General features: G+C 44.3%; 1 protein-coding gene across 2 annotated transcripts in view; it reads left to right on the forward strand.

Moving 5' to 3' along the window:
* The first annotated feature begins 466 nt into the window (after positions 1 to 466).
* gabra4 (gamma-aminobutyric acid type A receptor subunit alpha4) overlaps positions 467 to 27,580 on the forward strand; it is a 47,478-nt gene continuing 20,364 nt past the window's right edge. The window contains exons 1-5 of one of the 2 annotated variants that reach the window (XM_079556227.1): positions 467 to 1,006; positions 2,345 to 2,463; positions 19,850 to 19,917; positions 21,329 to 21,549; positions 27,492 to 27,574. In XM_079556227.1, coding sequence (XP_079412353.1) covers positions 924 to 1,006; positions 2,345 to 2,463; positions 19,850 to 19,917; positions 21,329 to 21,549; positions 27,492 to 27,574 — 574 coding nt within the window. In that variant the 5' untranslated portion in view covers positions 467 to 923. Of the gene's footprint in view, positions 1,007 to 2,344; positions 2,464 to 13,911; positions 14,617 to 15,000; positions 15,605 to 19,849; positions 19,918 to 21,328; positions 21,550 to 27,491; positions 27,575 to 27,580 lie in introns of those variants that run through there. The other variant, XM_079556228.1, reaches the window with a different exon arrangement.

A 27,580-nucleotide genomic window follows, 5' to 3' on the forward strand; every position in this document is an offset into this window, starting at 1 on the left:
ACCACCGAGTATGGAGTGAACGAATAGTGCAATGTAAAGCGTCTTTTAGTGTCCAGAAAAGTGCTATATAAAACCAATGCATTATTATTATTATTATTAGTGAGAGAGTGAGAGAGAGACTTAGAGAGAAAGGAAAGAGGGGAGAGAAAGAAAAAGAGAGAGAAAGATATGAAGAGAGAATTTTGTCAGAGCAGGGGGGAGAGAGAGAGAGAGAGAGAGAGAGAGAGAGAGAGAGAAAGGAAAGAGGAGGGGGAGAGAAAGGAAAGAGGAGGGGGAGAGAGAGGAAAGGGAGAGAGAAAGATATGAAGACAGAGTTTAGTCAGAGCAGGGGAGAGAGAGAGAGAGAGAGAGAGAGAGAGAGAGAGAGAGAGAGAGAGAGAGAGAGAAAGGAAAGAGGAGGGGGAGAGAGAGGAAAAGTAGAGAGAAAGATATGAAGACAGAGTTTAGTCAGAGCAGGGGTAGAGGATGCGCGGACAGATCCGACCGGCGGCTCGTGCTGCTGCTGCTGCTGGGTGAGACGTTCTGCCTTTGGGACTTTGCTCGGATCGTTTTCGGTGGATCTTGGGCTTCTTCATTTCGTCTAATTTCATTTAACTTATTCTGCTTTTCCTCCTGGACCTACTTTTTTTTTTTTTTTTTTTGGATCTAACCGAGACTCGGATCTATATATTTTTGTTCTTTACTTGTTTTATTTGACAAAGGCAGCGTTTCCAACAGGGATAAGGCCTCTTTTTTACGCCTGGTTTTACGCAGCTCTCCACGAAAGGATCAACAGTGAGGATTTCCCCAAACATTGACGAGCTAAAAACCAGCCCGAAGCGCCCCGTTGGTGACTCCGCGCGCGCCGAGGATGTAGCCGCGCTCGTGGAGTCGCGTGCGGACGGACATGGAGAGCGGGGCGTGAACGATGGCAGTGCGGGGACATGACCCGGGGGCAGGTGACAGCGATGCGCCGCCACTGCAGCCTCTTCTCCGCCGCGCTGTGCGTCCTCTGCGCGGCCGCCTGGTGAGTGCGGGGAGAGACACACGGGGGAGAACCGGGGCACATGGAGAGGGTGTGACGAAGCGCAAAACGAATCACGGGGAGAACAACTTTTATGCACAAGGAGGCTTTGAATTTAGGAAGAGACGCTGCAGGGGAAATGAGGAAAAGGTTACATTTGTGAAACTTTTGCTGCATTAAATATGAGAAAAATATATTGCAAGTTTTCTGTCATTTAATGTTCATATAACTATAAGGCAGTTTATGCAAAAAAGTGGCAAAATTACTGTAACTTTCAGCGACAAAGTGTAAATAATGGACAGAGCCAGGTCTATGGTTTGATATTATAGCTGTATTCTTTCACGGGGTTTTGGATCTTGTTTAAGCTGTTAATTACCCAGGAGCTGCTAGTGTACGCAGCACGGTACGTGCGCATTTCCAAAAGCGTAAATGTTCACATGTTGGTGCCTCAGAGCAGCTAAAGTTACTCTCGTGACTCTGTTCTTCCCCAAAGCAACATTTTCCCACATAATCCCCGCTAATGCCGGAGTTTGCCGCGTATGTGCGCGTCCAAACAAGAAATTCAATTGAGCGCAGCATATGCCCGTCCAACGCGCGGATAACAATGCTCCTGTGCTTATCTTCTTTTGCAAAAATAAAACTGAAAGCCTCTAAACCAGCCAGTGTTCCTTGTCATGTTTAAACAGATGCACGAGGAACATGTTACGCTTTACTCTTTTCTATATTTGAGCTCAAATTCACTGCGTGAGCTCCAGGGGGAAAGTGCTCTGTACCAGTGCTCATTTCATCGACTAAGATAATTGGTCATAATTCTAGTCAAAGTCCCTTTTTTGCTGACTAAAATTAGATTAAAACTAAAGTAAAAGTTGTTGATGAGACTCAAACTATAACTAAAATGTCCAGATATTTTTCGTTGACAAAAAAAATGACAAAATAAAAAAGACCAGTGACTGTTGAGCTGAAATGCTCTGCCAAAGGAACAGCTCTGTGTTTTGTTCATGTGGAGAAGAATCATGAAGCAGAGGAGCTCGAATAAATAAAATGATACTAAATATTAAAGTAAAGTTGACCAAATGAGGCTTAGATTTAGTTAAGCTAAAACTCAAATTGAATAGAATTATTGGACTAAAACTGGACTGAAACTGAGCAACATTTTCGCCAAAAGACTAAAACGAAATTAAAATGTGTTATCAAAACTAACACGGTCTTTGAGTGTGCAGTCTTTGAAATAGAGACTTTTTACGATGTTTTGTAAATGTACTTGTTAAAGGTTTAACGATCAGGGTCTGAAGATGTGTCCTCCTAAAGGCTTCCTTTGTGTTTACTCTGGGTCTGCTCCAGTGTGATGAAGTCGTCCGCTCACAGCCGGAGGGATGAGCGCATTTACCCAGAGAACTTCACCCGGATCCTGGACCGACTCCTGGACGGCTACGACAACAGGCTGCGGCCCGGGTTCGGAGGTACTTCCACATTCACAAACATGATTTTATATGTTCAGCTTCTGGTGCCTGACTCTGGCATGGTTTTAAGTTTCTAATGTGAAAAATCAAGATGTCTGAAATTGGATCAGGTTTTTTGCTGTCACATAACATTTCAATGAAATATATTCATGTTGGTCCATAGTACGGCAAAATGTGGAAAAGTTACTCATGCATACCACTGTATGTGACTGAAACATTTCTTTGTGCACGACAAGCCCTGTTTTTTTGTAAAGGCGCTCCAAATGGCAACCTTTAGCTTTGAGGTGACGAAGAGCAGGAGTGAACGAGGGCATGGGAACATGTTTTTAATGGAGCAAACAAGTCCAAAAGGTTGTGGAGACCGTCATTGTAATAGGAGACCAGTTCATCAGCAGTCAGGGAAACGTTATTGCAAATGAGTTGGTCAGTGTTGTTACAAAAGGTGACCTCATTTATTTCCATAATCTTGCAGAAAGTGATAACGCGTGACAGTTTTGTTTTGGTCAGAGTTAGATTGAGATGAAATGAGATGATGATCAGTGAATGGAGGCTCATCAGATGAACAGTCAGAGGGGCTAAGACCAGAACAGCAGACAAGGTCCGGTGTGTCCAGGAACTGTTGCTCCAGACGTTCTTCAGTAGCGCACGACTGACCGGCTTCTGCATCCGAGTTCCGCACAGTTTTCACGGTGTTGGGGAGAATACTTACTAAGTACTGAATATTTTCTTTAAAATGTGTTGTGTAACGTATTCTGTTGCTTTGTCTAATCAGATAGTCAGAGTACTGAATTCTGAATACTTTGAATACTTATAGAATTCCCATTGATTGTCATTATATTGATGTATAAATATGGAGTATAATTACAAAAATGAAGACTACGATTGTTGGAACACCTGTTATAAAGTCATTCATGAGGAACTCTTTAACTCCTGAGAAATGGAGCAGCAGATACAGCATCATGTGACACATGTGTTTGTATGAACTGTGGCAACAGGGCGTTTCAAATCTTTATCTTATTTTAGGAGGAAACACAGGTCAATATTAAAAAGTCTTTCTTAATAACATTATGGAGCTCAAATGTAGTGATTGATACTGAGATGTAATTCCCTTGATATTTGGAAAGTAACTGTATTCTAAATACTCTCAAATGAGAGAGTAACTTTCCCAGAATACAGTTACTCAAAATGAGCATACAAAATACATGTATTTAGTTACTCCTCAACACTGACTGTGACTCACACTGAGTACAGTTTGGTGCATAGCTTGTTTATGGCATAGATCCCTCACAGGATCACGACTTCACAAGGTTTCACTCGATAACAACTTTGTACATAAAGAAATACAGGTAAACATCATGTTTATGTGGGAAAAAGACAGATCAAACTTACACTTCACTGTCAGAAGTCCGGCTAATCCATTCCATGCTGCTCCTTTCTAGATTTCTGAAATCCTCATCATCCAAATACAGCGATAGATTTCCTCTTCAATGGTGAACTGCCTTGACCTCGTGCACGAACATCTTCTCTGATTGTAACTGATTTTATTCGGAAGTTTAGCGTATTCTCTTCCCTAGCTGTTGCCTGACTTCTTGTGGCCCTCCACGGCGTCTGCCTAATAAAGATTTCTTGCGGATCCTTTCCGTTGCGCTGTACGGCCTCGGTAAAGGGAGCTTATGTGAGCCACCAACATTGATTTGAAAGACTTTGGATTCCTTGTGGAGGCTGCACTGCAACCATTCAGGATTCAATGTGAGCATGGGGTAATGGAGTGGGACCTGTGCCCACCCACTTTTATCCGTGGTCCAGCCGACGGTTCGCATCATTCAGTGTTCAGTCCCTCTACCAGGACAGAGACAGGACCTGTTGTGCACCTGTGTCTGTCTCTGCTGCAGGCTGCTGCTGCAGGCCTCATGTCCCCAGCCCACATCTTGTCATCCCACAGTGCTGTTTGTGACTGATGCGGACTGATGAAGTTATTTGCTCATGATTGTTTTATGTTTTACCTGATGAATGATCAGAGACTTCATGCACAATGCCTGTGTGTGAAGTCTTCCTGACCGCTGGCCGTGTTGGCACATGTTACTTTTGCTCCTCTTCCTCGTTGTTCTCATTGAATACAGGCTGCTTTTTGTCAGTTGTATTAATAAAACATATATAACATCAAACATCAAATACTATTCGATGCAGTTCAGTCAGCGTGGCCTCGGAACTGAGCTGGTGGAGCCAGAGCAGGACTAGTCCACACAACTGTGCTGTCACACTTACACAGGGTTATTCTGATTTCCCATGAGGCCGGTGCTTCAGCCAAAGATAGCTGTAACGTCCCCTTTGTTGCCTATTTTGAATTTATCCTGCCACTGGCCATTGCAGCCTATTTGAAGAGTCTGAACGCAGCTGATGGAGATTCATATGATCAGTGGAGCTCCACACCTCCACAGGAAATGACGTCACCTCCACTGTTTTCCTGCAATCTCACTAAACTCCACTGTCCTTAAGGTTAGGTTTAGGGCTTATCCAGCACAAGTTATATTTAGTCTGGGGACCACCAATTCATTTTCTCGTAGGAGAGGTGTAGTCTACGATCGTCCATTGCCGTTTATTGGGCACTACGAATGTATATCATGCGTCTGCACTTAGCTATAGCTAAACGTATCTATTGTATCCAATGATGTATGACGTACCCGCTGTCGACTTTCGAGCTTAACTATTTAGATCACGGTCTAAAGCTTGATTGAAAGATGGCGTTGCGTCTGCTGCTGTCATGTTGGATCTGTAAATAAACTACAAGCTTCTGTACGTCGAATAGTACGTCATTGTCTTGCCGTCTCCTGGTTCTGTGAACTGCTGAGCTGTTGGGAATGATTCGAGCGCACACAGCAGCATGGGTGTTCCCAGGCTAGCGTTGTCCTGTGGAGGTGACGTAGTTTCTGACCACATGCCTCTCCATCGGCTGCATCCAGACGCTTGTCGCCCATTTAGCCTCGTTCTGGAGGCGCTGGTATTGCACCAAAAAGAGTCACTAACACGCACTTATGACTCGTGTTAAACACTTCTTGACGAAGCTAGCTAACAGTTGGGAGGGGAGAGGAGCTTTTGTGAAGGTTCAAGGTTCAAGGTTCAACTTTATTAATGTCCCGAAGGAAATTATTATGCAGCAGGAGTCCACACACAATAAAGCAAAAACAAACAAATAAAACACAGTGAGACAACAATAGATCATAAAGTCACAGCATCATCAGTCACACAATCAGAATAAGATCAAGTAAAGCCTAATTTGCAGCAGCTTCACTGAGCAAGCAACATATGATCATTTCCCTTCGCAACAGCCTCTGGAATAAAAGAGGCCCTGGCCCGCCGAGTTCGAGTACAGGGCATTCTGAGCCTGCGTCCGGAAGGGAGGAGGCTAAACTCCTTAAAAAGCGGATGGTCCGGACACTCCATTATCTGTTGGGCTTTACGTACAACGTGAAAGGTCAGATGTTTCCCCCAGAAGCTTCTCTGCTTTTGTTTGTTTTCTGATCAGCAAACATACAGTAAGTCACAGCTACAGCCTCCTGCAGTACCTTCTACAGACTAATAGGAACTAACAGGACACCTGATTTGTTTCTCAAATCGGAGTACGTGATGTACAGAAGTGCTTTCTTTGGTCAGCCCCAAAGAGAAGGAACAGGTTTTTGCGTCTTTGTTAAACTCGTACGGATAAAGCCAGAGGCATTGATTTGTTTTGTGCCTGTTGTTGGATCTTTTTCGCCGCTGTACTTGGCGTTTTATGCTCTTGTGCTTGTGCAATTACCTGTATGAGAGGAAGGGCACAGGTGTTGCACAGAGGCGCTGTACAAAACCATTGATTGATTGAGACGTCAGGGGCGAGTGATTTTAAATGTGTTCTGAACGGTAGGAAGGAGCTCTTGACTGAAAAATAACGGCTGTTTTGGGGCTAACTCTAACCTCTGTGCTACTGCCATGTACTATGGATCTTTAACTATAGCTATACCCATGGTCTATGTCAGAATCTCCCCAGTATTTAAGCACATGTCCAGCCCATACGTCCGAATAAAGGACGATTATTTGTGCCAGTGGCTATTCCAGAAAAAAACAAAACATATAAAATATATATAAAAATGTATATAATTACCGCTTTATTGACTGTATTAGTACAAAATACATGTTTTCACGGGGGCTATCCGTGCTAGCTGCTAAGCAGCTAGTTAGCTCCGTTTGAGCGGTTCGCAGCTCGGCTACCGAATTATTTGACTGCTGGATGTTCTCACGTTGAAAACACAGACACTATTCACCTTATTCCGGCCCGCCCACTTTTTCTGTTGTCTCGGCATTTCCGTTGTCCAGACACTTCCGGTCGAGCGTGAAGCCCGTTCATTTAAACGGAGAACGAGGGAAAATATTCTCCGCTCAAATCTGATGTTAAGTCGATTGATTTGTGTAAAATGACCAATGTTCATTTGCACCAACATGTCAACACTGCAGCGTTTCTCTGTGCGGCCTGAAAACGGCTTTGTTTTCATGTAGTGACTGATTTTATGTGGACTTCTCCAGTCCCATGTTAACACATAGGAGAAAAGGGGCGGGCACAATTCATTGTTACAATAACTGATGCCATGTTCGCAGACCTGGTCCCTAAGACATAAAGTAGTCTTAGGGACCACACTGTGGCGGGGAGGTACGAGCTCCAAATGGGTGGAGTGGGAACAGAATTGTATTCCTTTTTAAGAAGAAGATGAAGCAAGTAGAACAAATGAAACGCTACGGCAGACAGAACCGGAAAATGCGAAGTAGAATGTCACCCATAATGCAATGCAAAATTCAGTCGGTCCCCCGGCCATCGGTTGAAATTTGGGAGAGCAGAACGCCAGACCTGGCTGTTGCATATTCCCTGAAAGTGCCCCATGAGCCAAACTCGCCCCACCTGGAGAAGGAGAGTGAGAGAGAGAGAGAGAGAGAGAGAGAGAGAGAGAGAGAGAGAGAGAGAGAGAGAGAGAGAGAGAGAGAGAGAGAGAGAGAGAGAGAGAGAGAGAGAGAGAGAGAGAGAGAGAGAGAGAGAGAGAGAGAGAGAGAGAAACAGAGCAGCTACGCATCTCCCCAACAAAATGAAGAGAACTTATGCTTCTGGCAGGAAAAACGAAAGAGAATAAGGAGAAAGAAGAGGAAGGAGAGCAAGACAGCAGTGAGTGTAATCAGTTACTGTAGTTGTATTTCTCTGAAGTGCCTTCTTTTAGCAGGCTTCATTGTTTATCGTCATTTATTTGAGAAACTGTCAAAATACTGTGGACTGAACAGCATGTAGAAGGTTTTCGGTGGGATTTTTAATATTGATTTACTGGCCAAATTTTAATTTTTTGCAGATTTACATATCCAAAATCCCTCTGAGCAAGTCTTTGTAACTAATGTGTAATACGTAAAACCACACATTTAAACCTGGTGCCTGTCCATTATTTAGATTTTGTGGCCGAACATTTTTGGCTATTTTTAATGATAAATTACTTTATTTTACATAAATCATTAAGTTAGAAAGTAAAACTTCCAACACAATTTATTCTCATATTTAAATCAGTAATCTACAGCAAAAATATTGATTTCTCTGCAAAAAAAAAAAGCCTGTTCACTTGCAGAGCCTCGCCTCAAGTGTAAAAACTTGGGTCATGGACAGATTTCCTGAAATGAGTTGCTCAAATAAAAGACAAATTGCCTTATTTCGAGATTACTTTTGACAGTGTTTTCGGTCGGTTTATCAATTTTTGTCTGTCTTGCCTCGCTCTCCCTTACTGAGTATGTACACTGCGTTCCAAATGATTATGCAAACTGTATTTCAGTGTCAAAAAGCTAAAAAAAAAAAAAAAAAGGTTTTCAATGAAACTCATGGATGGTGTGTCTCATGCAATGGGCGCTGGCTGCTCTGCTTTATGACCACGACACTAGGGGCCGCCATTGCTCCGCCATTGCCCCGCCATTGCTCCGCCATTGCTGTAGTACCTCCATATCGCCACTAGGCCCCCATTGAAAAGCATTGGAGTTTAGACACCTTAAAAACAACTTTAACGCCTGGTTTCAATTTTTTCAACACTAGACTAGGCTAGATATTCCTCCTGAGATAACGTTGTGTTAATCACAATATATGAAACCAGGCTGGTTTTCGTAATAGGAATTTTTGAAATCTCGTACTTAATGAGGGTCGGACTGTTAGCATTAGAGCAGCGCGAGCTACATGTCACGCAAGGGCCGAGTCTACGGTGAGGATCCCGCCCGTATTTCCTTTTTAGGAACATGCTTCGTCAGATCTGGGGAGGTGGAGTCTGCAAATCCGCCATGAACTCCCCCACGGCTGTGGTCATTATGGTAAACGGGGAGGAGTGAGCATAAGACGTCCATTATTTTTACAGTCTATGGTCTCATGTCTCTTTGAATCACTGACATTAATCTCAGAGACCTGGGATGATTAGCTGTCAAGTTAAGCCCAGTTAAGGGAAAAACTACTGAAAAAGGACGTTCCACACAATGGCCGCTGGCTGCCCTGCTTTTTGACCACAAACGTGGGGGCCGCCATTGCTCCGCCGTTGCTGCAGTACCTCCATATCGCCACTAGGCCCCCATTGAAAAGCATTGGAGTTTAGACACCTTAAAAACAACTTTAACGCCTGGTTTCAATTTTTTCAACACTAGACTAGGCTAGATATTCCTCCTGAGATAACGTTGTGTTAATCACAATATATGAAACCAGGCTGGTTTTCGTAATAGGAATTTTTGAAATCTCGTACTTAATGAGGGTCGGACTGTTAGCATTAGAGCAGCGCGAGCTACATGTCACGCAAGGGCCGAGTCTACGGTGAGGATCCCGCCCGTATTTCCTTTTTAGGAACATGCTTCGTCAGAGCTGGGGAGGTGGAGTCTGCAAATCCGCCATGAACTCCCCCACGGCTGTGGTCATTATGGTAAACGGGGAGGAGTGAGCATAAGACGTCCATTATTTTTACAGTCTATGGTCTCATGTCTCTTTGAATCACTGACATTAATCTCAGAGACCTGGGATGATTAGCTGTCAAGTTAAGCCCAGTTAAGGGAAAAACTACTGAAAAAGGACGTTCCACACAATGGCCGCTGGCTGCCCTGCTTTTTGACCACAAACGTGGGGGCCGCCATTGCTCCGCCGTTGCTGCAGTACCTCCATATCGCCGCTAGGCCCCCATTGAAAAGCATTGGACTTTAGACACGTTAAAAACTACTTTAAAGCCTGGTTTCAATTGTTTCAACACTAGACTAGGCTACGTCACGCAAGGGCCGAGTCTACGGTGAAAATCCCGCCCGTATGTCCTTTTTAGGAACATGCTTCGTCAGAGCTGGGGAGGGGGAGCCTGTAAATCCGCCATGAATTGCCCCACGGCCGTGGTCATTCTGGTAAACGGGGAGGAGTGAGCATAAGACGTCCATTATTTTTTACAGTCTATGGTTCCACATTATTAAGCAGATCATCATTTTCAAGCAAGGGAAGGCGTGAAAATGACCTCTGAAAAATATGTGGAGTTTTTGATTGACCACTTTCTTCTATGGTACAAAAAGAAGAGCCGTGCTTTCCCAAACAAAATCATCTTCATACATGACAACGCACCATGTCCTGCTGTAAAGAATATCTCTGCATTACTGGCTGCTATGGGCATAAAAGGAGAGAAACTCATGATGTGGACCCCCTCCTCCTCTGACCTCAACCCTATTGAGAACCTTTGGAGCATAAACAAGCAAAACATCTATGAGGGTGGGAGGCAGTTTTCATCCAAACAAGCAACCAAGCAGAAACTCTACAAAAACCAACCCAGACTGGGTTGCCGAAAACTCACAAGTTTAATTTGGAAGCTGCTATCACAGAAGGGCTCCTATGTTAAAATACAACTTGACCTGCTAAGATGTTTTTGATTGAAATAGCTTTTGATTTACACGCTATAAAATGTATTGAAACCCTGAGTTGCATAATAATTTGTTGTATTTTTTACTATATTTATTTTTTTAAATAATACTGTTTTCACTGGAAGGTTTTTTCAACCACATTCATATGGTTCTCTACCAGTTAAAGACATTAAAATTATGCTGACTGTCACGTGAGTTGACAATTTAGAAAATCAAAGAAACGCTGTATTTGTTAATGAGTATGTACAAGAGGCGACTAAATAAAGCCCCGGCGAGTGTAAATGCTCCACGTGCAGCTCCCGCCTTTTCACCGTCGCTCGATGCACTTCTCACTTACGCAACGCCGGCTAATGCTCCCGACCTGATCCGCGCTAATCCCGCTAGTTTGAGCGGACAGCGGCGTTTAAAAAGTGCCTTACGTAATCCGCGTCTGGGATTAAAACATCAGCCGCTAAAAGAATCGGATTTACTCCAAAAAAAAAAAACCTCGAAATGCAGGAAACAGCTGGAAAGTAGAGTCGGAAAAGCACGCGGCGCTTTGGGAATGTGTCCCGTTGACGGACAGGAAACCGCTGTCCAGCTGCACAAGCTACACTTCCCATGTGTATTCAATCACAAATACTGACACGTTTGGTATCCGTGTGTAGCACGAAAGGCTGTGACCGAGATGACGATGTAATCCAAATATAGTAATTTCCTTTGTGGGAGACTGCAGCGGCTAAAGACGGGTGGAATATCCACGGGCGCATGTGCAGACAAAGGGACTAAACTTTAGGGACGTTTACATTCCACTCTTTTACAACATCTGCACTTTAGTCGCTACTTTACAGATGCCCACTCAACTACATTTGGAAGATTTTTCACAGGGATTCTTACAGTAAAATTGTCCTGCCTGATTTATTGAGCTTTAAACAAAAACAAACAAACAAAAAAAACAAAGCAAAAAGACAATTTTATATCACCAAAAGTTCACGACAGCCACCTTTTCCAGCTACTTTTCAACCACGAACAGAGTTTAGCGGCACTTACTGAGTTTGAAGATGAACTGTTCAGCTTCACCTCGCTGCTAACAGCGGCTAGCCTCACCGCTTTCTCCGCTCGCCTCTCTCTGCTGTCTCCTCCGCTATCTCCTCCATCTCGAGGCTGACGCCCGTCTCCTTTTCTTATTAAATCCACTGAAATACGTCCCGCTTCTTCGTGTCGCCAACTTTTATCTCCATTTGACAGAACTATAGCCAAGTTGAAGCTTCGTAGTAGCAGTATGCTAGCTCTGCGGTGTTGTGACATTGTTGACACTGTTGACCAATCGGGACCTGCACACGTTATCCCACGCTCACAAACACAGGCCTATCTTTGCGGATTTGGGGTCAGTTTTGGAAGCCGTAGAGAGGACAGATGCGCAGTGTTATAAAACATCAGCTGTTTGTCAGAATCGTGTAGTGTGTCGCTCTTATGATTCTCAGTCGTTAAGTGTGAACCCCAGACGTTCTATAATCGCACTGAATCCAGTCGTGTAGTGTGGACCCCCCATTCTATATAAAATCGTTTAAGACTAGAAAAATCGTGTAGTGTGTGCTGACCTTGAGGTGACAAATTCACGGTAACTATGGTAACCGTAACAATGCTGATGTTTTTTTGGCTGCGCCTAGAAATTCTGTCCATAGAAATAATGAAAAAAAGGGCAGCTCTGGTGGAGACCAACATGCACTGGGAACAGGAGTGACTACCAGCAATGCCAAGGAACAGCACCACCGACAGGGCACCCTGAGGAACAGCTCCCCCTACAGGGCACCCCGAGGAACAGCACCGCCCACAAAGTATATGTGGACTGAGGTGAACTCCCACGAACCCTCGAGTGCCCAGTGTAGAGTTTAGAGCTGATCCAGTGCCGCGACCAGGACAAACACTGAAAACAAACTTAGTGGACAACTGATCACAGCACCTTTGTTGGTTTTTAGATCCTTATTTACATCATACCTGAGCAGTCGTTCAACTGATAATGGGTCTTGGTCATTTGTTGCCACAGCTCATCATGGTGCCACTAATAATAGCAAAACCTGTATTTAATTCTAAATAAAATATACAACAGATATATGAACAGTATTCTTCAAAGCTTTTGATCAGTTTCATTCAACTGACAGAAAAAATAAGTGAGTTGCAGAGTTTGCTCTTCACTAAACCTAAAGGTAATACAAATACTTTGTTACAGTACAACAAGGAAATGTATTTATTTAAGGTAAATCACAGTTACACCACATGACTTTCTTGAAGGCCATGGCCAAGTCATTACTTAAAAAACACCCTTATTTGTCAGAGTGACCTGAACATCAGAGTGCATGCAGTGCACTCAAACCACATCTGTAACTCATTAACCTGAAAAGGGACCGCCAAACAGTGGCTTTGGAGTTTGAACATAAATGTGCCATAAATCAATCAATATTCAGTGGGATTCTTGTTCACCACTTCTTCTCAGCAGCACGGGTATGGGATTAGTTAATCACTGTACAATATACAGATCTAGTGTAGAACAGTAAGTTGGTGTTTTGTTTTAGGAAACATGCCGTGTCTTTTGTGGGGCGTACGGTTGTTCCTCAGTCTGTGTCTGCTCGGCTTGGCTCCGTGCTGCGACGGAGGGAACATTCTGGTGTATCCGTTAGACGGCAGCCATTGGGTCAATATCAAGGTACAGCTGGAGGAGCTGCACGCTCGCGGACACAAGCTGACCGTTATCCGCTCCAACAGCAGCTGGTACATCAAGGAAGGATCCCATCTGTACTCCACTATCAGCCTCCCGTCGGAGACTAACTTAGAGGAGCATTTGGGAGGGTTTTTGGAAAAGCAGTTAAAGGTAGGTGTGTTATTGCCTGGTCAGCCGTCCACTCCTGCTTTTTGCTTCTGTTCCAAAGCAGAACCGTCTTTGTTCACAGCCAATGAAACCTCGAAAAGTTTTAAATTGATCCAGTTGCAGACCACGTCACAGCAGGAACCAAATTAACCACGAGTGAAATATTTTCTTAAATGTATTGAACAAGAATGTCAGGTACATTCTTGTTCAATACATTTCATCTATACTTCATCTTCTCTAACAGGATTTTCTTCTTGTTTCCGTGTGTCGAAAGGTTTTTCTTCCCTATCAAAAGTGCATTGGTTGAAGCAGCTGTTGTGCATTCATGTTGAGTTCTAATTTTTAATATTTAATATCTTGCTAATGATGCCTTGTTCCTTAAGTTTTCTGTGTCAAAAACAACAGATCGTTCACATTTGTCTCCGCTCTTCTGGACGATCCCTCATAAACTAACTTCCTTGTTCACAAAATACGCCACATACCGCTTGTGAGAAATAATTGGCTTTTCTTTGATTGGTTTGTACACCTCTCAATCAAGCTCATCGAGAATTCAAAGAAATCCGAGCGGATCCCAGTTTTTGTAAAGAAGAGGAAAAGCATGTTTCCAGGCTGGCCAGGTTGGGTGTACTGCCCATAACAGTAAGATTGGCGGAGAGTCCTAAAGGTAATCTAATGTGTGTGCCCCTTTCCAGGCGCAGATGGAGGGAGCCGCTGCGCTAACTTTCACCAGTAGCAGCTTTCTCGACTTCATGTTGAAGATCCATGAGTTGTGGCATGAGGATCTGATTTATATATTCAATAATGAAAACATTCTTAAAGACCTGAAGGAGGGGAATTATGACCTGATGCTGACGGATCCTGGTGTGGCTCCAGGAGTGATTCTGGCCAAATATCTTAACCTGCCGCTGGTGCTCAATGTTCGCTGGGCTCTGGTCATGGACGGACACTTTCTGTTAGCGCCAAGTCCTTTGTCCTACATTCCAGTGCCCGGATCAGGATTGACCGACCAAATGGACTTCTTCCAGAGAGTCCAGAACATGCTTTTTTACGTGGTCTCCCGCATTCACATGTACCATGTTTCCTCGGGCTATAACGCTATCTGCGAGAAGTACGTGGAAGGTGGATGTAATATTGTCTCGCTTCTGCAGGACGCTGACATTTGGCTGTTCAGGTCTGATTTTGTTTTTGACTTTCCTCGGCCCACTATGCCCAATGTCATCTACATAGCAGGGTTCCAGTGCAAACCGGCGCAGCCTCTGCCTGCGGAGCTGGAGGACTTTGTCCAGAGTGCAGGAGAACATGGAGTTATCATCATGACTCTGGGCTCTATGGTCCATGCTATGCCCACTGCCTTGGCTGATCAAATAGCCAGCGTTTTTGCTAAACTGCCTCAAAAGGTACGTTTATTTGTCCAGCTTTTTCTTTATTTTCAACACATTACAGCATTGTTTGACTCAGCAAAGACATTACACTTTTGTCCATTGCCGTCATAAGATCATCCCTGATGGTTTAACAGTCTGTAAGTACAAACCATTTCTGTGACGACATCGTGAAGCTCAGAGAAGATGTCCAAAGTGCAAAGCCGTAATCAAAGCAAAAGGCGGCGATTTTGCAGAATTTATTTCTATTTTTGTTTAAAACATAATTCCATCTGTGTTAATTGACAATCTACAGTGTGATAGTCTTGAAATAAATTTAGAAATAATGTAATAAGTTTACATACTTTTGCGCGGTGCTGTATTTATATTTATAGTTGAAATTGTGAATGTGAATTGTTTTAGGTGATCTGGAGACACACTGGTGCACGCCCCTCTACTGTGGGCAACAACACACTGATCGTGGACTGGATGCCACAGAAGGACCTGCTGGGACACCCTCAGACTAAAGTGTTTGTGGCTCACGGCGGGACGAACGGCGTCCAGGAGGCCATTTACCACGGCGTCCCGGTGCTGGGCATCCCACTGTTCTTTGACCAGGTCGACAACCTCCTGCGTTTGCAGTGGAGAGGCGCGGGCAAGGTCATCAAGCTCGTTGACCTGAACAGACACAGCTTTGAGCAGGGGCTGCAGGAGCTGCTCCACCAACAGCACTACAGGGAAAACATGCAGAGACTGTCCCGTCTGCACCGGGACCAGCCCATGGCCCCCATGGATCAGGCCGTGTTCTGGGTGGAGTTTGTGATGCGCCATAAAGGGGCCGCTCACCTGCGCACACAGTCCTTCAAGATGCCCTGGTACTCGTACTACTGCGTGGACGTCCTGCTGCTGTTTCTGACGGCGGCCGTCGGGATAGTGCTCTGTGTAGTTTCTGTGTTCAGGCTCCTGTGCTGCAGGGGCAGAACAAAGGTCAAACAACAATAATCAGAGTCACGGCTTTATATAACATAATAATCCATACAACAAAAAACAGACACAGTGCTCCATGTAATAAGTAAGGATTTTACATTTGAATAAAGATTTGACTAATAAACTTTGACTGATCTTTTAACGTTTTCTGTCTTTTTTCTGCATATTATTTGGATATAAAATGAAGTCATTTTATGCGTAAACATGCAAGTATTTTCAGAGACAAAATCTAAATATTTGGTATTTTAAAGATGGCCCAGTCTTTGCAGGCATGTCAGTCAGATTTGTGTCGGAGGCGGCTGTAGCGCCTGGGCTCACCTGCCTCAACAAAGGCCAACGGGATGATGGGAAATGAAGTGCAGTCAACACGTGCGCTAACAGTGGACTGACAGATGATTAGATCTGAATTCTTTTTGGCCAGTATTGTGTGGCCTCCTCCTCCTCTTTCTCATCACAGAGATCTACTTTTGATCTGCAGAAAAATGTTTATTATCCCCTTCAATCCTAAAGGTGCGTGCACACCTAACGCGGTTCACATGGCAGGGGCGCTTGATTCCTGTGTATTGTCGATGTAAGTGCGCGCACATGTGCGGGTGAGGCGTGTGCATGGTGGCAGGTGTGTAAGAGCGGTGGGAATTAGCAGGGAATTATTTATTGATTATCTGAATGTGGAGCAACAACATAACTACCTATATGACTCTATGACACAAGTAACTCTTAGACACTGTCTGAAAAGAGGAAGTATTCATGACGAGCAGCAAATGTGGTTTGAAATGCCTTTCCCGAGCCCAGGCATTCAGATCAGAGGAATCATACACTCATACACTAAACGAACATAGGCGCATTTAACATGGCACTGTAACACCCCCTCTGGGTCGATCACCAGGGTACAAGGAGACCAAGACCAGGAGAAAGTTTTATGTTCGTTTATTTCATAAAATCACTTAAAACTGAGGAGCAGGTTCGGCAAATGTTGTTCAGCTGGTGCCCGGAGGAGTAGGAGGAGCTTGGTGGAATGATTGGGCCAACTTGAGGCTAGGAGGAGCGTTGGAAGATGGCGGGCCCGTTGGTTGGGGGTCCAGGCTTTGGTCGGCAATGTGGGGCTCTGCAGCGTAACGGCTGGCACAGCTGGTGTGGTGCTTGGTCCCCAGCGTGCCCCAGTTGGTCCTTGCAGAGGAGCCGACTCGTTAACAGCCTGGACGACCCTGAACACCAAGGGAGACAGTGTGAGACGGAGCACAAATATCTTAACAACCCCATTTTTACTATTTGTGCCTTTAATGTGAATGTGAGTGCTGCTGCTGGAGGAGACTGACCTGAACACCAAGGGAGACAGAGTGTGAGAGAGAGAGCAGAAGGTGCACAGGTGCTTTATATAATTGGAGTCCCGCCCCTAGTACTACCCACTTAACATAAAAAGCATGGCCATTGGCCCACAGCAAAGCAAAACACACCCACAAGAAAACCCACACCCAACTTAAAGTGGTAGTAAGGACGATACAGCATGACCTGTTACAGCACTGTATTATTGTTTTTAAGGAGATTTTATCTTGACATGAGGCAGACAGGTACTACACACTCAAACCCACACATATTGACATAATATCCAGGAGAGGGAGAGAGGAAAGAGGCGAAACTAGCCTCAAGTGTCAGAGAAATGTAGGCTGGTAAAACTATTCTGCTGTCACCAAAGTACAAACAAAGAATCAGGAAACCGTTTTCATTCACATCTCGAGCATCTGATTACGAGCCTTTCAAGCGTCCAAATAGAAGCAACAGTGCGGTCCGTGCGGTTAGGTGTAGGCAGCATAAGATGCAAACTGGAAGAGGAGCAGTCTGAGGTGTACGTACAGTATGTCTGTGGTGTGTGGGAGAAGCAGAAATATGTTCACAAACTTCTCAAATATTTGTATTCATTCACAAAATGCGAGGCTCCTCTCTGTTCTCGGGCTGTGATGTGTCTGGCTTGATTCAAGGTGTTTTTCTACACCCTCGGTCTCACAGACATTCAGGCGAGGCCCATTAAACACACCTAATGGATCAAGACATGTGACTTACTTTGGATCTTGTTTAGTTTTTTTTGTTTGTGTTTGAAACTCAAAACTCAAGTAACTCAAATAAATCAAGCTAGGAATTAGATATATACACTGCTCACAAAAACTTAGGGCACACTCAAAAAACACAATGTAACTCCAAGTCAGTCAAATTTCTGGGATATCAGACTGTCCAGTTAGGAAGCCACGTTTATTGTGAATCAACTTCACCTGGTGTTGTGGAAATTAAACAGACAACAGGTGGAAATGAGAGGCAATTAGCAAGATCACTCCAAAAGAGGAATGGTTTTGCAGGTGGTGACCACAGACCATTTCCCTGTCTTCATCCTTTGTACCGTATTTTTGGAACACTTTTGCATTTGTCCAGTGTTCTCACCACTAGAGGCATCATGAGGAGCATCTACAACCCACAGAAGCTGCTCAGGGAGTGACGCTCATCCAAAATGGCACGTCCATTCGTGCTGTGGCAAGAAGGTTTGCTGTGTCTCCCAGCGCAGTGTCCAGAGCATGGAGGAGATACCAGGAGACAGGCCAGTACACCAGGAGACCTGGGGGGGGGGCCGACCGAGGTCCACAACCCAGCAGCAGGACCGCTATCTGCTCATTTGTGCACGGAGAAACAGGAGAAGCACTGCCCGAGCACTACAAAATGACCTCCAGAGGGCCACAAATGTGCATGTTGATCCTCAAACGGTCAGAAACCGACTCCATGAGGGTGGTCTGAGGGCCCGACGTCCACTAGTTGGGCCGGTGCTTACTGCCCAACACCGTGCAGCCCGATTGGCATTTGCCCGAGAACACAGGGATTGGCAGATTGGCCGATGGTGCCCTGTGCTCTTCACGGATGAGAGCAGGTTCCCCCTGAGCACATGTGACAGACGTGACAGAGTCTGGAGACGCCCTGGAGAACGTTCTGCTGCTGCAACATCATCCAGCATGACCGGTTTGGTGGTGGGTCAGTGATGGTCTGGGGAGGCATTTCATTGGAGGGCCGCACAGCCCTCCATGTGCGAGCCAGAGGTTCCCTGACTGGCATTGGGGACCGGGATGAGATCCTCAGACCTATTGTAAGACCATATGCTGGTGCTGTGGGCCCTGGGTTCCTTCTGATGCCTGATAATGCCAGGCCACATGTGGCAAGAGTGTGTCAGCAGGTCCTGCATGATGAAGGTGGGGACATCATGTCTCGGTCCATCCATCAACGCCACGTCGCACGGAGGACATCCGTGGTCTCATCAGGAGCATACCCAGGCGTTGTAGGGAGTGCATTCAGGCACGTGGAGGCCACACACACTACTGAGGATGATACAGACTCGTTTTGAGGAATTTCTACAGAATTTGGATCAACCAGTGACCTGATTTGTCACTTTGATTTTGACTATAATTTTGGATTCAGACCTCCAGGGGCTGAGAATTTGATTTCCATTTATCATTCTTATGTTATTTTGTTCTCAACACATTGCCCTACACTATGAATAAAGATTTTCATCCGAAAAAAAAGTTTTTGTGAGCAGTGTATTTTAAAAAAAAATCCACAAGAAAAGTTTGAAGTCTGTAGGTGTCACACCGGTTTGAGAAAATGGCCTCTGGCTGACTTTTTGTTTCCAGGTGAAAGTTTATATGTTAAGAGACCAAATTGGCCCCAAACCTAAAATGTGCTGCAGTGTCTCTCCTTAAAGGAATAGGCCACCGTTTTTACATACTGAGATATGCTCTTACCTCACTTTAAAACACTTCACGTAACTTTATTTAAATAGGGAACACGTGGAAGTGCTTGGTAGCTTCTATCGTGAGCTTTTTTGGAGCTATGTGACATGTGGGAGAGGCTGCGTATGCGCTCCGTTTGCGTGACAGAGCGCACGGACAAAGACCAGACGGGGATATATTAACTCGGCTAAAGTGAGGTAAGAGCATATCTCAGTATGTAAAAACGGTGGCCTATTCCTTTAAGAAGAGTTACATTAAGAAATAGTACATCATACCTAGTTGACTTGAGATTGCAGGTGTTCATTGTAAATGTGCTTAAATGTGTTCTACTAATGATGTTGGAGCACACGGCATGGCGGAGATATTGGTTCATTGTTAAGTGTTAACAAAGGTGCAGATACACATGGATGTTGCTTATTCGGATCATGGACATTTCAACAGTACAAGTGTGTACAGTATGTGGCTTATATGAAACAAAATGCTTTTGTGCATATTTTCTGATATGTTTTTGTGCTCTGGTGCAGGTCCAGTGACGGAGGTGAAGACCGACATCTACGTCACCAGCTTCGGCCCCGTGTCCGACGTGGAGATGGTGAGAAGATCCTGGCTTTGAACTTTTGTTTGATGATAACCACATGCTTTCACCCTGGAAAAAAATAAAAGGCACACTTTCCTTTTGTGTTATTTGGGCAACACACTTCCCCAGCACTACAGCCTACAGTGGGGTATGAAAGTTTCTAAATTTCTATTTATGTAAACTGACAAAAAAGGAATGAAGATTAAACATTCCTACAGCATTTAAGGTGAGACGCTGCAGGTGAATAAGAAGAAAAAAACATTTTATAGATATCAAAACTTGAAACTTTTGCTGAACATTACTGATATAAATATGAGAAAAAAAAGCTACTGTCAATTTTATGTCATTTTATGTTTTCATATAAAAATAAGGCATTTGGTGCATCAAAATTGCTGATATTTTCAGCGATGAAATCTAAATAATGGATAGACCCAGATAATGCTTTTTATTTTTGTTGACATGTTAGTAACAAAGAGGGGATTTTGGATCTTGTTTAGTTTTTGAATAAGCTAACCATAATAATCTTTGCCTGCTTTTTGAGGGTCCAAAGCTGTTTAAACCAGGCTGGAAATTAGCTATTAAAAAGTCCTTCTGAAAAAACCTTCAAAATATTGTTAAGTTAGGTTTGGAGTCTGTAGGAGCTACAATTGTGCTGAGGTTGTAGCGAGAAAATCATCCCTAAAGTTTTATAACAAATATGACTGTCTCGCAGATAGAAAAATACCATATTTTGAAATATGTCAATATTTGTGAATGAATGAATAAGGGAAAGCCACCTTTGCAAAGTGATGTCAGTGCTGCTAGCGACAAAGTGTCATAAAATATGCATTGTACAGGGTAAATGTTGGCATTTTCAAACTCCGACATGAAAACGTATATAGACAAATATACGTACACCTATATTTTCACCTGCAGTGTATAGCCTTAAAGAGCTACTCTAGGCCACTCCATTTTGCCGGACCGGCAGGGTTGCAAAAAGACACAGTGTAGTGCAGCTTTAAAACACAAGATTTGTTTTCATCTTTTACATTTTCAAAATAACAGAAAAGGGGGGAAAAGGCCATAGTAGAGTTTGGGCCCTGCAGAGTTTAAACCTCGCAGCCCCCCAGTATGGCAAGTATCACAGCTTTAAACACTTTTCCAGGCAGCCAAGAGTCTTGAGTCTTTCATATCTAGTTTGAGGAATCTTAAACTCTATCTTCCTTTCTGGGCTGTCTGTTACTGCTCCACAGATACGAACAAACACTCTACAGTAGGATGCAAAGGTGAGCAACAGTCCAACTGTTAAAGATAGTGGGGGTGGATCGATTATACTTTGGGGTCGTATTGCAGCCAGTGGCACAGGGAACATTTCATAGAAATGGTTGAAAAAACTGTATGAAATCTTTCAAATGCAGTGGAGTAAAAGTGAGCTTGTCTCTGGCAGGAGTACACCATGGACGTGTTCTTCCGTCAGACCTGGGTTGACCGGCGGCTGATGTACGAGGGGCCAGTGGAGATCCTGCGCCTTAACAACCTGATGGTCACCAAAGTGTGGACCCCAGACACATTCTTCAGGAATGGCAAGCGCTCCGTGGCCCACAACATGACGGCCCCCAACCGGCTCTTCAGGATCATGAAGAATGGGACCATCCTCTACACCATGAGGTAGGAAACAGGCCTAAACCAGGCTTTAACCCCCATATCAACTCACAGGACCATCCTCTACACCACGAGGTAAGAAATGGGCCTAAACCAGGCTTTAACCCCCATACCAGCTTGCAGAATCATCCTCTACACCACGAGGTAAGAAGCGGGCCTAAACCAGGCCTTAACCTGTTAAGGACCACCTATTTTGATGTTCTCTCGCCTGGCTAAATTAAACAGTAACCTCTCCATATTAAAATTACTGTTAAAACAACATAATTTGTCCAAATTGCTGATGTGAACCATCATAGGAATCAGGACAAGACGTAGCTTCTTTGTACATTTAGAAGGACATTGTGACAAAAAAATGTAAAAAGATTCTTTCGTTATAAAATTAATAAAAATATAGCTTTTTTATATATTGAAAATTACACATAAACTGAAATGTCTTTCCTGAAAATATACTTCATAGCACACACTCCAAAGTTAGTACAGTTGTAACCTTACTGGTACTCAGCATGTGTGCAAAATTTCAGAAGTCTAGGTCCAAGTATGTTGAATTTGTAAACTTTTACATGTACTGGTGCAGTAAACACTCTCATTTCAGTTTATCTGTTTGAAATTGGCCAATATTTATATATTTTATATATTTGTGGGGGCGGAGGGTTTGGACTGGTGGGGCTTCAAGGAAAAGAGATTGGTAACCACAGCCACACACCATATATGGACAAACTATACGGCCTCTTTCTTCTGGAAACACCAAGGATATGGGGGGAGACTCCAGAGATCCTTGCTCGAAAAGTGGCGAAAAGTGCAATATAAATTGAGACCATTTACCATATATAAATGCTAATTACATTTTACAGAAGTGGTTCCCTGACAACTTCGGTAACTCCTGGTCTTATGGACCCAAAATGAGCAACACTGGCCTGTTTGTTTCCTTTATTTAAAGGAATAGGCCACCATTTTTACACACTGAGATATGTTCTTACCTTAGCTTTGACGAGTTCTTTAGGACCTGTCTGATCTTCACCCGTGCCTTCAATCACATAAACACAGCGCAGACGGCGTTAGCATTTAGCCTCTCCCTCTCTCCTCTATAGCTCCAAAACTGGTCAAGATAGAAGCTACCAAGCTCTTCCACGTTTTCCCTATTTAAATATGGTTACGTGAAGTGTTACACTACAAAGTATAATTACACAAAATTAAACAATGTGGATTTTCTAAGCGGATAAAAGGGGGGACTATATTGTAAGGCGTAATAATACCAGTAATCTTCACTTTACTGCGCAGTAATCTTCACTTTACTGTGCGGATGCCAAATTACTCCTGGTATTATTACGCCTTACAATATAGTCCCCCCTTTTATCCGCTTAGAAAATCCACATTGTTTAATTTTGTGTAATTATACTTTGTAGTGTAACACTTCACGTAACCATATTTAAATAGGGAAAACGTGGAAGAGCTTGGTAGCTTCTATCTTGACCAGTTTTGGAGCTATAGTGGAGAGGGGGAGAGGCTAAATGCTAACGCCGTCTGCGCTGTGTTTACGTGACTGAAGGCATGGGGGAAGACCAGACAGGTCCTAAACTCGTCAAAGCTAAGGTAAGAACATATCTCAGTATGTAAAAACAGTGGCCTATTCCTTTAAGACACAGTGCAGCTACTTTCTAAACGCTCAGAACGCGCTGTGCGTCAGGCAGTCTCTGTCTCTGAGGCGCACCGCACTGAGGCCACAGTATTTGTGCCGCCATGACATATTTTTTGCTGGTTTGTTGCGGCCCTGTAAAGACAAATGAACTGGACTAAAAATTGGCCCTAAATCTCACTCTGACTATGGCAAAGAAACAGTGGTTCTCAAACAGTGGGTCATGGCCCAAAATGAGGCCTCCTGTTCCACTTTTGCCTTGCTCTAGTTACGTAAATGGGTTCACCCTCTGTTGATCAGCCTCGGGGTGCTACAGTGGGGCCCCAAAAAGCAGAAAAACAGTTCATTGTAAATACGAGGAGACGTGTCAAAGGCAGAGCATCGTACCCGGGGGGGGCGAGAGTCCGGGCCCTGCAATGACACTTGGGGCCTCTGCGTGCTATGTCCGCCCCGAGGGAAGCGCTTAACATCCACCTCTGACCGCGCGGTGTTTCTGAAGCGAAGACGAGCCGCGCAACAGTGGAACATTTGTCTATAAATAAAAACAAAGTGTCGGCGTGGAGGAGGAGAGCAGCAGCGCAGGAACAGATCGATGGGAGATGATTCTTTCTGCGCCCACGACTGCAACAACTATAAAGCTACTACTACAACTACAGCTCCGGCCTATGTACATATAAATATACACAGATGCATGTACAGCAGAGAACATAAAGCTCTGCTTTTGACTTCTTTTGTAATTCCACCAAAAAGCCCATTAAGGGGAGACGCTGCAGGTGAATAGGGAAAAAATGTATTACAAGTTTACAAGCAAAAAAAAAAACCCTACCGCTCAAAAGTTTAGGGTCACTTAAAATGTCCTTATGTTTTAAAGAGGTTGTATTAACCTCAAATAAAACATCTCAGAAACATCTCAGGATGAGCGCAGCCTGGAGAGGATTGTCAGGAAAAGGCCATTCAAAAGAGTGGGGGACCTTCACAAGGAGTGGACTGAGGCTGGAGTCAGTGCATCAAGAGCCCCCACACACAGACGGATCCTGGACACGGGCTTCACATGTCATACTACCTATCGAGGGCAGACATGTTTCTGACACACGTTTACTTATTTGGACTCTTTATAACAGAGTACCTGCTCATTGGATTAGGCGCTGCCCTGGATTAAGGGAAATTTGGAAAGATAGAAGTTTGCAATGGGACCTCGCTGCTGTCGGTTGAAATTAAGTGCGGAGTAGGACAAAGAGTGCTCTATATTTTGGGAGGACAGGGGATGAACTGTGAAGGGAACTGAACTAATGTTGAAGACCAGGGAAAAATTATATTGATTTTGAAAGTTAAAAACTGAATAATTATCCTCCATGGAACACTAGAGTGCAGCAGGGCGGTTATATCTCCCCTGTGCAAGACCAAGCCACAGAACTCAAAGGACTGATAAGGGACATTTAATATGTATAATGTATGTGCTATGACTAGGAATGGGCACCATCCCTAGTCCCTAGTTAAATGGTACCTACTTGGTACCGACCGAAAAGCCGGGGGTGGTATCGAAAAAATAAAATTCTTTCGGTGCCAGTTTTCGGTTCTTATCTCTCCAGACCCGCATTGAGTCTAAAAAAATGCACTTATGCGCAGATAATGAGCCACTTCTGCGCAAATGGAGCGCAGAAAAGCTACACCTTTATATAGCTATAGCTATATAGCTATAATAAGATTGCGTTTTAGCTTTGGCTCAACATTTACAAAAGTAAGGCTGCTGCTTATTTATCTTGTCTTTTAAACATGAAACAGGGTCTGCACAGTCTTCATACGAACCTCACTGTATGTTGTTCCTAAAGTGTGGACTGAAATGGGAAAGATGATCTCTGTTAGCGATTCACATGGACCTTACTGCAGATTGCAGGATATAGAATCATGGACCTTGTCATTGTCAGTCCAGTCCAGATCATCTGTAACTAAAGCTGCCCGTCTTGGCCAGGTCTGTCTTGTAAAAAATAGTTCTCAATGAGACTAACCTGGTTAAAAAAAGGCACAAAAAAAAATCATGTTGAGACTTTGACAAAAAGGATATTTTCTCCTGTCATAGAGTGATCAAAGCCAGAAAACTATCACTGTCCAGAAAACTCCTACAGTAAAGTGTTCTGTGCTAACGATTGTGTGACGGAGTAAAAATAGCGGCTGTTGTTTCCCGATGATTGATGGATTTTAATAAAACTCCATTTGAAGCAGTGAGACGTCCTGAGGCTCCGCTTTCAGATGATCTACTTAAACTGGAGCTTCTTACTGACGACTTCGGGAAATCTAATGCGACACTTTACTCCACACACTCTTTTAGTTTCCTCCTGTGTCAGATGCCCTAACGCTCTCCTGCAGTGTTTAAAGGTTGAACAACACCGTGTTTTTCAGTCCGCCTGACGTATATCAGAGTGTGGGCTGGTGTTTTTGAGTCCGCCTGACGTATATCAGTGTGGGCTGGTGTTTTTGAGTCCGCCTGACATATATCAGAGTGTGGGCTGGTGTTTTTGAGTCCGCTTGACGTATATCAGAGTGTGGGCTGGTGTTTTTGAGTCCGCTTGACGTATATCAGAGTGTGGGCTGGTGTTTTTGAGTCCGCCTGACATATATCAGAGTGTGGGCTGGTGTTTTTGGGTCCGCCTGACATATATCAGAGTGTGGGCTGGTGTTTTTCAGTCCGCCTGACGTATATCAGAGTGTGGGCTGGTGTTTTTGAGTCCGCCTGACGTATATCAGAGTGTGGGCTGGTGTTTTTGAGTCCGCTTGACGTATATCAGAGTGTGGGCTGGTGTTTTTGAGTCCGCCTGACGTATATCAGAGTGTGGGCTGGTGTTTTTGGGTCTGCCTGACATATATCAAAGTGTGGGCTGGTGTTTTTCAGTCCGCCTGACGTAAATCAGAGTGTGGGCTGGTGTTTTTGGGTCCGCCTGACGTATATCAGAGTGTGGGCTGGTGTTTTTGGGTCTGCCTGATGTATATCAGAGTGTGGGCTGGTGTTTTTGAGTCCGCCTGACGTATATCAGAGTGTGGGCTGGTGTTTTTGGGTCCGCCTGATGTATATCAGAGTGTGGGCTGGTGTTTTTGAGTCCGCTTGACGTATATCAGAGTGTGGGCTGGTGTTTTTGAGTCCGCTTGACGTATATCAGAGCGTGGGCTGGTGTTTTTGAGTCCGCCTGACGTATATCAGAGTGTGGGCTGGTGTTTTTGAGTCCGCCTGACATATATCAGAGTGTGGGCTGGTGTTTTTGGGTCCGCCTGACATATATCAGAGTGTGGGCTGGTGTTTTTGAGTCCGCCTGACGTATATCAGAGTGTGGGCTGGTGTTTTTGGGTCTGCCTGACATATATCAGAGTGTGGGCTGGTGTTTTTCAGTCCGCCTGACGTAAATCAGAGTGTGGGCTGGTGTTTTTGGGTCCGCCTGATGTATATCAGAGTGTGGGCTGGTGTTTTTGGGTCCGCCTGATGTATATCAGAGTGTGGGCTGGTGTTTTTGAGTCCGCTTGACATATATCAGAGTGTGGGCTGGTGTTTTTGAGTCCGCCTGACGTATATCAGAGTGTGGGCTGGTGTTTTTGGGTCCGCCTGACATATATCAGAGTGTGGGCTGGTGTTTTCCAGTCCGCCTGACGTATATCAGAGTGTGGGCTGGTGTTTTTGAGTCCACCTGACGTATATCAGAGTGTGGGCTGGTGTTTTTGAGTCCGCTTGACGTATATCAGAGTGTGGGCTGGTGTTTTTGAGTCCGCTTGACGTATATCAGAGTGTGGGCTGGTGTTTTTCAGTCCGCTTGACGTATATCAGAGTGTGGGCTGGTGTTTTTGAGTCCGCCTGACGTATATCAGAGTGTGGGCTGGTGTTTTTGGGTCTGCCTGACATATATCAGTGTGGGCTGGTGTTTTTCAGTCCGCCTGATGTAAATCAGAGTGTGGGCTGGTGTTTTTGGGTCCGCCTGACGTATATCAGAGTGTGGGCTGGTGTTTTTCAGTACATGCGACTCTTTGAATATACGTAAGTTGTACAAAAAACCTTGTCCAGAAGTTTTCTGTTCTGTCTAATTTCTTTTCAATATTGAAAACTCCCTTATTCCTCTGTTTGATGGAATGTTCACAAATCCTAAAAAAAGAACAGTGCACAGATTTTTGCATGCATAGCATAGTATACATAGCATAGTATAAATAGCTACTGTTTTGTGGCAAAACGTCAGCTTTTAAGTAAAGTAAATCCGTCTGGTCCTGATTGAATGTGTGATAACATTTCCTGCACATCATGTCTAATGTTCGTTCGTTCCTGTTTCCTGTGTGTCCTCAGGCTGACCATCAGTGCGGAGTGTCCCATGAAGCTGATGGACTTCCCCATGGACGCTCACGCCTGCCCGCTCAAGTTTGGCAGCTGTAAGT

This window comes from Gobius niger (assembly GCF_951799975.1).
Source record: "Gobius niger genome assembly, chromosome: 5".
Classification (NCBI taxonomy): Eukaryota; Metazoa; Chordata; class Actinopteri; order Gobiiformes; family Gobiidae; genus Gobius; species Gobius niger.